This window comes from Quercus lobata, chromosome 1, assembly GCF_001633185.2.
Source record: "Quercus lobata isolate SW786 chromosome 1, ValleyOak3.0 Primary Assembly, whole genome shotgun sequence".
Taxonomy (NCBI): Eukaryota; Viridiplantae; Streptophyta; class Magnoliopsida; order Fagales; family Fagaceae; genus Quercus; species Quercus lobata.
This window is the reverse complement of record NC_044904.1, coordinates 46,293,004-46,304,378: the sequence shown is the minus strand read 5'-3', so window position 1 is coordinate 46,304,378 and position 11,375 is coordinate 46,293,004. Positions and strand designations below refer to the sequence as shown.

General features: G+C 40.0%; 1 protein-coding gene across 1 annotated transcript; it reads left to right on the top strand.

The window, feature by feature from the left end:
- Window positions 1–6,871: 6,871 nt before the first annotated feature.
- LOC115954818 lies at window positions 6,872–10,027 on the top strand. Its single transcript, XM_031072770.1, has 5 exons — window positions 6,872–7,722; window positions 7,882–8,092; window positions 8,396–8,803; window positions 8,945–9,139; window positions 9,335–10,027. Exons 1-5 carry the CDS (start codon window positions 6,872–6,874, stop codon window positions 10,025–10,027), a joined length of 2,358 nt encoding a protein of 785 aa, XP_030928630.1.
- The last annotated feature ends 1,348 nt before the right edge of the window (window positions 10,028–11,375 follow it).

Below are 11,375 nucleotides of genomic sequence, written 5' to 3'. Positions count from 1 at the left end.
TTATACTAAACAAAAACTTTGTGGTAAGGAGCTCCGTGACCTCCGTCTATGCAAATATGACAAATTATATAATAATACATTTGTATATAAAAACTTTTTATATACTTATTTCATGTTTCTCACTATTTTTCAATTAAGTTCAAGTGATGTATTATAATGTATTTTCATAGCTTTTGATGGGCATATTAGATACAATGATGAATAATTTTTATGGTGAATGAATGAATTATTATTATTATTATTATATGCAAAAGATAATTTTTTTTCTTAATTATTTAAAACACAACCAACTTACCGTTGATAAGTTGGTACCATAAACCATGGAATATGTATGCAAAATGATTTACAGTGACTCACTCGCTCTATATAAGTATATATATATGTGCCTTCAAGAGTTTTGTAACTCAACTAGTTAATACTTTCTAATATTTTTAACGGAGAGATATGTGGACACCCCAAAAAGAGAAAGAAAGCTAGGTTTGGACTTTTGCCCTATTTCTTTTGGTTTATCACACATTGAGTCCTTAGCGACATGACTCTTAGTGTGTATGTACTTTTAGAGTGAAGTGTGTGTGTAAGTTCCTTTTTCTTATTTTTATTTTAAGAGTTGCCACCAACCATTGGTTTTGTTTTAGGTGCGATTGGTCACTTATTTGTCTAACTCTTTTTAAGTTACCTAATTAGCTAAACCAATTTTAAGGGTTTGTTAATTAAGTTAAATTAAAAGTCTCAAACTAAAGATCTTGGACTTGGAAGTTCAATTACGTGTGGGAAAGGTGTCAGACACCCCACACTGCCTATTCAAAGGATAGTACCTCATCTTAAAATACTTGGCATTTTGATTTTTGGAAAAAGGTATTACACAAACTATATATATACACACACACACATGTGGGTACTTATTTACTTATAATATATCATGTGAATATTCACGTCAATGAATACTTACAATCAAAGCATGTGAGATAAATACATAAATAGCATGTGAGGGATATTTACCACATAGCTAGAAATAATACATACTATAGCATTTGAGAACTTATTTACTACATGATTAGCATGTGGATACTAATTACTATATACAAATAGATTACAATGTAATAATAAAAAGAGAAGGTTGAAAGGATAGCACCATGTTGTCATCCACAATTTTTCTCATTTTTACCATGCAAAAAAGATGACAATGAAAATATGTTAGTGCCAAAGAAAAGAGAGGGACTATGTAAGCTTGATTGGTACCTATGAGTTAAATGGAATTGAACCATATGCTCAAATGCTTAAAGATGCAATCCTAAGAAAAAGTTTTAAACAACAATGCATTAATTATTTTGGAAATAATTTTTCTTTAAAAACATTAATTCTATTATTCTCGGAAAAGGGAAGTTTTGGGGGAAAAAAAAAACATTTTCTTTTTTATGAAGAAAAAGTTTGTCATTTCAAAAATGAAAAGTTTTAGAAAACTACTTCTGTCATTTATTTTTAAAGAAAAGAATTCTTTTGAACAAGTAAAGTTTGCAATGGGAAACAAATTTTCATTTTTTTTTTAAGAAAGAAGTTTTTGAAAAGAGATTTTTTTTTTTTTTTTGAAGAAGAAGAAGAAGAAGAAGAAGGAAGCCATTGTTTAGAGGAACCCAAAAATACTAAGGTGTTCTAAGTTTTCCCCATTTTGAAATTATTTTGTAGAAAACACTTTTAAAGAAAACAAAAGAAAAGTGGGGTTCAAAAGACTCATGGGTTTCTTTGGGAAAAATGGGTTTGAACCAAAAATCCCATGATTTTTGTGATGGAAGGAGAATTTGTAAAGCATTTTTGTAGGAAAATTGGTTTTGGACAAAAGAAATTTTTTTAGTTAAAGAAAATATTCATGGGTTTTATTTTCAAAAGAGAAAGATTGGGTTCCAAAAATCCCATGATTTTTAAGAAAATAAATGCTCCGTGTAGAAACTTTTGCTCATTCAATAGATTTCTTTTTATCATATTTTTTTGAAAAAAAATTCCAACATGGTAAAAGAAAACTTTTTTTTTTTTTTTTTTTTTTTTTTTGAAGAAGAAGAAGAAGAAGAAGAATTTTTTTTTTTTAGAAAAAGGGTTCTCATTTTCGGATTTTAAAAAAGAAAGGGGAAGGAAAAAATATGTATATTGTTTTCAAAGAAAGAACATTTAAAGGAAAAGAAAAGGTTTTAAAAAGGGAATTTTTAAGAAAGACGTGAAAACAACTTTTGAAAAGGGGACAAAGCTTTCTGAAAGATCATTTTCTTTTGGAAAATCATACTAAAGAGCAACAATAGTAAATAAGTGCTATGAATTTAAAGATGAGAAAATAAATGCAATAAAATAAAAAGGTAAATAAATAAATTTGTTAGAAATTAAATGACAAGGAAATGTAAAGTACTTGAATTTAAATGACAATAAAAGTAAAATGCTTGAATTTAAATGACAATAAAAGTAAAGAGCTTGAATTTAAATCACAATAAAAGTAAACATTGATTAAAAATGTTTTTTTAAGGGATTCTTCTTAAATAAGCTTTAATCTCTTTCCAGCCTTATGGGTTCTTTCTCAAAAAAAGATGGGAGTTCTAAGCCATCAACCATCATTAAGACAACATGCCCATATTGTGCTTTATTTAGGGTTTAAAGCCCATTTAAAAGGAATAAATAGAAAATCTTTTTTATATTAGGTGATGAGATAGTAATATAATATATATATATATATATATATATATATGAAACAATAGGAATTAAAAGGTGCAATTAATAAAAGGGGAGTGGAGATAAGAAAAAATTAAATAGGATGACAATAACGTAAAGAGAGAAGGGGCAGAACATTAAAATAAGAGAGATGTTATATCTACAACATTTTTACAACAAATCATAGGTAGTTAGTTGTTATTGGTTTAAATTTGAAACTAACATTAAGATTGCTTTTTTGCCCCAACAATAACAACCAGTAACAACTTGCGACTTAGGATTTGTTATAAAAATATTGTAAAAATGTTGTAGACACATCATTTCTCTTAAAATAAATGGGATGACAATAAAGTAAAGGGGAAGGGAGGAGAACATAAAATAAATGGGATAATAAAGTAAAGGGGGAAGGGGAAGATCATTAAATAAATGGGTAACAATATAACAAGATAAATATATATGAACAAGAATATAAAAGGTTCCTAGATGCCTAGAAGAAATGAGATTTCTTCCTCCTAAGGGTGCTTGTCATATTAGGTATAGGTTATGGTTCAATACCAATCTAGGAACTTAACAACAATATCACAATCGAAAACAAATAATATAAGCACAAAGGAAAAGAAAGATAGATATACACAAACACAAAAACAAAATTCTAGGAATTTAAAGCAATAAAGTAAAGATACAACAAGCAAATAAATGGAATTTCATATATAAGATGAATGGTGTTTACATAGGAAGAAATAGAGAGGCTGGGATGGGTGTAGTTATTAAGAAACTATCCCATCCCTACATGTTATCCACAAAGATTACAATAAAGATGAGAGGGGATGAACTTTTGTGATGGATTTCCTAAAGAGGGGAGAGAGAAATATTTTCAGAATTTTCTAGGGTTTTTTAATGATTTTTCTAGTATTTTTCTCTATAATTTTTCTATTTTTCACCTCTAAAAACTCTATATATTTTTTTATAAAAAAAAAATGGAGCAGTATTTATAGGGAGGCCAAAAATATTGGAGGCTATGTGATGGTGTTGTAGAATTCCATCACATAGCCTCCCACTTGTACACCAAGTTTGGCGATTTTGTCTTTTTCCCAGTTTCTGGTCCGATTTTCACACGGCTGTTTTGAGGCCTTTCCGAGCTCCGTTTTCTTCAAAATTTATATCCCTGAAAAAATATGGATGTCTAGTTTCCATAGGTTCTAGCTTTGTGAGATTCAGAGCTATGGTCATCAAGATATCACCTCCGGAAGGGAGGTGATGCAGTGTAGGAAATTCTGTAACATTTTTCCTTAAAAAAAAATTATTCCTTCCAATCCATAACAGATATCATCAAGCGCTTTTTGTCAGAGGTGGTCGAGACCTCATACTCTAAGTTGGTTTAGACTGATCGCTCCAATTATTGCCCAATTGGTACAATTTTTTGGTGAAGTCAGTCTAAAATCAACATGTTTGACTTGAAAAAAAAAAAAAAGTGAAACTTTAATTAACATTTTGGGTTTTTATTGATATCTCATCCATTTTAACTCCAATTTTAACCTATAATATCATTTCAAAGGAAAAAAAATATGACCTGTGAGACAGTCCAAAGTTCAACTCAATCAAACGATTGGATCAAAAAGTCAACTTTTTAACCATACCTAATTAGGGTTTTTGGTCTTAATTGCTATCAGAGGGGTTTTGAATGTTGCAACCCTTTGATCCATCACTGATCATGTTGCATTTATTTGTTACCCTTTTTGGCTTTGAAACTTGCGATTTGTACTTTTTTTCAAAATTTTTCAAATTTTGGCATTTGTTTTGACACTTGAATTAGGGTCAAACAAAATATGGTATCAATAAGATATAAGATTCAAATTACCCTCTTCCAACAATGCCAAATAAAGAAATTGGCAATCATTTTGTTGTGAAGGCATCATTTTTATTGTGAATGAATTTTGGCTCTACAAGTTTATTAGGAAATATTGTCAAATTATTAATCCATATCTCCCAGAATGGTACCCCCTCATCTTACATGACTTATGAGTTTCATTATATTATATATTATATTATATTTGAATATATATATATATATATATACTAGTTGCTAACCCGTGCAATGCATGGGTTTATCTCTTCTTTGAGTAGTTTTTGTTATACACATGTGAGTTCAAGCTAATAAAGTATGTTCTTAGTGTCCATAAATCTGCCAATAAGAAAAATTACATACAAATCTATGCACTGAAATGGACATTAAACATGTAATATGATTTTAGCTAATACGAAGTTGGCAGATGAAAGTCATGTGAGACGTTTATAGATTGAAAGAAAAGAAGATGAAAGTTGATAGTAAATTTTGAATAGAATAGAACTTCTCTGTTTGTGGTCTACTCTCATAAAAATAAATAAAATAAAAATAATGAGAAAGTTCATATTACATTTTAAGCTTCTCTAACAAACTTATGGGGGTAAAATTCATCAGTCAACAGTGGGCCTTAGTACCCGTGCAGAGCCCAGCCATAACAGGAAGTGAAGACATGGCCAGAGGACTTCCAGCCTAATCCTGTTGGGCCGGGCTTGTTTAAGGGGCGTCCGAGGAGGAGTGTCTCCTCGGACGCACCAAATGGGAGTCCAACGCACACCCTTTACATGGTGAGAAATCGTCCCAAATCAAAGGGAAATGCTAGACGTTCAGCGGGCAACCACAACTGCCGCATTAAATGCAAGGAAGCTACTTTTCCAGCCGCATTAATGAAGAAAAGATAGGAGAATAGTATTATCTTAGCCAGTGCAACTCACAGAAAAAAAGGGGGATGTCCTATAAGACAGGCACTCAAGTAGAGGCCCAGATGGTTAACAAGTGTAGGGCCATTACCAATTGAAGGACGCTATATAAGAGAAAAAATCCTCATGACCAGGGGATCGGAAACTGGAGAGAAAAAAGAGTAAGGGAAAGAGAGAGAGAGAGAAAGGAGTTCTGTAAACATAGCATAAGATACATCCTTATGGACTGTTATCCCAGGAAACTTAATGAAATATCCCCACGTTCTAGTGGTTGCATGGCTTATTAATAGTTACGTTTACTTTGTCAAGACCTAGTTCTGTGACCCACTCTCTACAAATTCATTGTTGAGGGTCTTTTGGGCCAGAATTGCCTGCTTGCTGGGCCTGGGCCCCAAAAACCGCCCTTACAATTGGCGCCGTCTGTGGGAAGAATTTGTGTCTCGACAAGTGAAACAGTAAGAAATGGAAGGATCAGGCCCGCGCCAAACCGGACGTGCAGATTCTCAACGGCAGGACAATTTTTTAAATATTGAACGAGGGAAAGACCAAGATAATCAGCGAGAGGGCAGCGTGAACACCTCTCACACGAGTAAAAGCCGCTCAAAAAGGAAGGATCATGCATCCCATAAGCAAAACGATCGAAAGGCTTTACAACAAGAGATTGATGATTTGAAAAGAAAGCTACGCCGAGCACAGCAGCAACGTCCTTCACCCGGCTCGGGCACTAGCAGTGACGAGGATAACGAATACCGACGAAGATCAAGAACCCCTCCGAGCGAGACCTTTTCCTATGAGGAAGAGAGGCCTCGCAAACGCAGCCACAAAAACCCATCTTACCAAGGCCTGGCCAACGATGCCATGAGCAAGGCCCTGGATCGCATTTCCCAGTCGCCGTTCACGCGTAGAATAGAGAGGGCAGTGCTTCCTCGGCGGTTCCATCAACCAACGTTTACCATATACAATGGTCGGACCGACCCAGTAGAGCATGTGAGCCAATTCAATCAGAGGATGGCCGTCCACTCTAGGGATGAGGCGTTAATATGTAAGGTGTTTCCCTAAAATATGACCTATGGCGATGAGATGGTTTGATGCCCTCCAGCCGGATTCCATAGATTCCTTTAGGCAGCTGACGCAGGCTTTTGGTTCCCGTTTCATCACCAGCACTAGAGTCCCTCGGCCCCTCGACTCCCTCCTGTCCTTGTCCATGCGGGAAGGAGAGACGCTGAAGGCCTACTCAGACAGGTACTAGGAAACGTATAACGAGATAGAAGGTAATTATGATGACGTCGCCATCAGTATGTTCAAAAGGGGCTTGCCGACAGAACATGGCTTAAGAAAGTCCCTCACTGGAAAGCCAGTCACCAGCGTGCGCCAACTCATGGACAGAATTGACAAGTACAAAAGGGTCGAGGAGGATCAGCAGATGGGGAAGGGTAAAGCGAAGGTCGTCCCTCAGGAGAGGAGGGACTTCAGGTCGGAACGATTTAACAACAGTAACAGGCTGAGAAGGGACTATATAGAGCAGCCCGGGTCTACTGGGGCTCAGGCAGTCCATGCTGTGTTCCGAGAACCTCTTCACAAAATCCTAGAGAAGGTGAAGTATAAACCTTTCTTTCAGTGGCCGAACAAGATGGCTGGTGATCCTTTGAAGCACAATCAGAACCTGTATTGCGCGTACCATCAGGAGCCAGGTCACACCACTGATGATTGCAGGAACCTGAAGAACCATTTAGACCGACTCGTCCGAGAAGGGAAGCTGAGACATCTGCTGCATCGCCCTGAAGGATGGCAGGAACCATCAAACAATGAAACCAGAAAAAGTACGTTGAGGCCACCCATTGGCACAATTAATGTCATTCTCGCCGCACCTAGAAGAACAGGCTCTATCCCCTTCAGGGTAATGTCAGTGAGCAGTTTCCCGACTAAGCCAGACGACAGGGAATCCAAGAGAGCTAGAATGAGTGTCACGCCATTAATCGGGTTCACGGAGGAAGACAAACAAGGAACTATTCAACCCCATGACGATGCCCTAGTCGTCACGCTCAGAATAGGAGGTTATGATATGAAGAGGGTGTTAGTTGATCAAGGCAGCGCCGTGGAGGTAATGTACCCTGATTTGTATAAGGGGCTGAACTTGAAGCAGGAAGACTTATCGCCATACGATTCCCCCCTGGTCAGCTTTGAAGGAAAAATCGTCATCCCGAGAGGCATGATTAGGTTGCCATGGCTTCATGCATTAGGGGCTGTGTCGTCAACCTTGCACCAAAAAGTGAAGTATCCGTCAGGAGGTCAAATCAAAGAGATAATAGGGAACCAGGGAATAGCTAGGCAATGCATGGTGTCGGCAATCTCACGACGGCCGAATAGCGAACCTTCCACTTCAGCCGAGAACGGCTTATAGCAATTAATGACTACGGTCCCAACTGCGGGCAGTGGAGGATCGGCCATGGAGGTGAACTGTGAGGAGTTGGAGAAAGTACTTGTCGGATCTGACCCTGAGAGGTTTTTTCAAATTGGTTCGGAATTACCGCCCCAGGAGAAGTCAGCACTGATTGCTTTTCTCCGACAGAATGTAGATGTGTTTGCTTGGGACCCCTATGAGGCCCCCGGGGTCGACCCACATTTCATCTGTCACCACCTTAATGTAAACCCGGCTATAACACCTAAGAGGCAGGCTCCTCGACAACCGTCGAAAGAACATACCGACGTCGTGAGGGAAGAGGTCGCAAGATTGAAGAAAGCAGGGGCTATCAAAGAGGTCTTCTATCCCAAGTGGTTAGCCAACACGGTGGTGGTAAGGAAGAAGAGCGGGAAATGGCGGGTCTGCGTAGACTTCACAGACCTAAACAAGGCTTGCCCAAAGGATCCATTCCCTATGCCCCGGATAGACCGGTTGGTAGATTCAACTGTCGGACACCCTAGAATGAGTTTTCTAGATGCCTTTCAGGGTTACCACCAGATACCCTTGGCTGCCGAAGACCAGGAGAAGACTGCTTTCGTCACCCTAGTTGGGAATTATCATTATAAGGTGATGCCTTTCGGCCTGAAAAATGCCAGGTCAACCTATCAAAGGATGATGACCAGGATGTTTGAACAGCAGATGGGTAAAAGTGTTGAAGTGTACATAGACGACATGGTGGTTAAAAGCAAGTTAGTTCCTGACCATATTGAAGACCTCGGCAACATTTTTCAAATACTGAGAAATTACAAGCTACGACTGAACGCAACCAAATGTTCATTTGGAGTGGGATCAGGGAAATTCTTGGGTTATATGGTGACTCACAGAGGCATAGAGGTTAACCCTGACCAAATAAGAGCTATCGATAGCTTGCAGCCTCCTCGGAACCCTAAAGAGGTCTAGAAGCTTACCGATATGATAGCTACCTTAAACTGTTTCATCTCGCGCTCTGCAGACAGATGCAGGCCATTTTTTCTCCTATTACATAAGTGGAAAGAATTTGAGTGGAATGAAAAGTGCGCTATAGCTTTCCAACAGCTAAAGGAATACCTCGCCCAACCACCAATCATGTCCAGTCCCGATGCCGACGAGGTTTTGTTTGCCTACATCGCAGTAGCCCCACATGCAGTAAGCTTGGTGCTAATCCGAGAAGACAACGGCATACAGCGGCCAGTCTATTACGTTAGCAAATCACTGCAGGAGGCAGAAACCCGTTATCTTCCCCTCGAAAAGGCAATCTTGGCCATCGTACAGGCCACACGAAAGCTTCCCCACTACTTTCAAGCACACACTGTAGTAGTGCTAACTCAACTCCCCTTAAAGTCCATCCTGCGCAGCGCCGATTACACAAGCAGGATTGCAAAGTGGGGAACGATTCTGGGCGCCTTTGACATTAGATACATGCCTCGCATCGCTGTAAAAGGCTAGGTCCTCGCCGACCTAGTGGCAGAATTCGCTGAGCCCACACTAGAAGGAAAAGAAGTGTCGGTATTACTGGGGGCTGATGAGAAGGTGATCAGCACAGTTTCTCCTCATGGACACAATTGGTGGAAAGCATACATTGATGGCGCAGCGAATCAAAGGGGCTCAGGGGTAGGACTTGTCCTGCTCTCACCTGAAGGGATAACCATAGAGAAGTCATTGAGACTAGGATTTTCAGCCACGAATAATGAAGCTGAATATGAGGCGCTATTGGAAGGAATGTGGATGATCTGGAAAATGGGGGGGGAATCCGCGGACATGTTCTCGGATTCGAGACTCATCGTGGGGCAGGTAAATGGAGACATGGAGGCAAAGGACGAAAGAATGCAAGAGTATCTGGTTCAGGTTAAGCACTTACAAACCCATTTTCATCACTTTCACTTAACTCACGTACCCAGAAGTGGGAACACTCATGCTGATTCTCTCGCGACGTTGGCTACCTCCTCGGCTCAGCCCCTCCCTCGAGTCATTCCGGTAGAAGAGCTCGTCCGTCCGTTAACGGAGAAGGCCAACGGGATTGGGGTACATAACATCAAGGCAGGACCGAGCTGGATGGACCCTATAGTGCTGTACTTAAGGCACGACACCTTGCCAGATGATAAGGTTGAGGCTGACAAGATCAGGAGAAAGGCTACTTGATTCTGGTTGTCGGAGGACTCCAAGCTTTACAGACGCTCGTTCTCAGGGCCGTATTTGCTGTGTGTGCACCTAGAGGCTACTGAACTCATCCTAGAAGAGTTACACGAAGGAATTTGCGGAAGTCACACGGGAGGTAGGTCTTTGTCTCACAGGGCCTTAACGCTGGGTTATTGGTGGTCGAGCATGCATAAAGAAGCCCTGGAGTATGTGAAGAAGTGCGACCAATGCCAGAGATTCGCCCCGAACATACACCGGCCTGGTGGAGAGCTGAACCCATTGTCCAGTCCCTGGCCATTTGCGCAATGGGGCCTAGATATACTTGGTCCATTCCCCAAGGCAACAGGGAACAGAAAATTTCTTCTTGTCAGCACCGACTACTTCACCAAATGGGTGGAAGCTGAGGCGCTGGCAAACATTAGGGACGTCGACGTTAAGAAGTTTCTTTGGAAAAATTTTGTCACCAGGTTCGACACCCCACACACCCTGGTGTCGGACAACGGGGTACAGTTTGACAGCAAAGCTTTCAGAAGATACTGCAGTGAGTTGGGAATTGTTAACCGGTACTCCACACCAGCTTACCCATAGGGTAATGGACAAGCTGAAGCGGTCAATAAAACCATAGTGAATGGATTGAAAAAGAGACTAGATAACGCGAAAGGAAGATGGGTTGAGGAGCTAGCCCATGTCTTGTGGACATACCGTACCACGCCTCGAAGATCCACAGGGGAAACCCCTTTTTCAATGACTTATGGAGCCGAGGCTGTCATTCCACTGGAAGTGAACTTCCCAACGCAGAGGACTACCACCTTCTGCCCCACTACCAATGAAAAACTTCTGGAAAAAAGCTTGGACCTTATTGACGAAAGAAGGGAAGGCGCGATGGTCCATCTAGCTAACTATTAGCAGAAGCTCAAGTAAGGCTACGACGCCAAGGTGAAGTTCAGACCATTGGCGCCAAGGGATCTAGTTCTAAGGAAGGTCCTGGGCACTGCGAGGAACCCCGCATGGGGAAAGCTCGGACCAAACTGGGAGGGACCATATCGTATCACTTCCGTAGCCGGCAAAGGAGCCTACTTTTTGGAAGACTTGGATGAACGTGCAGTGCCACACCCTTGGAATGTAAACAACCTGAAAAGGTACTGTTATTAATGAAAGATATAATCCTTGATGCCGTATTACTGTGCAGTTACTTGATTTAAGTGTTAAACAGAACCCAAGTCCTGCATGGCTCCTCGACCACAGACTTGGGAGAAATTAACCGCGATGCGATTATCACTAAGTGTTAAACAGAACCCAAGTCCTGCATGGCTCCTTGGCCACAGACTTGGGGGAAATTAACCACGATACG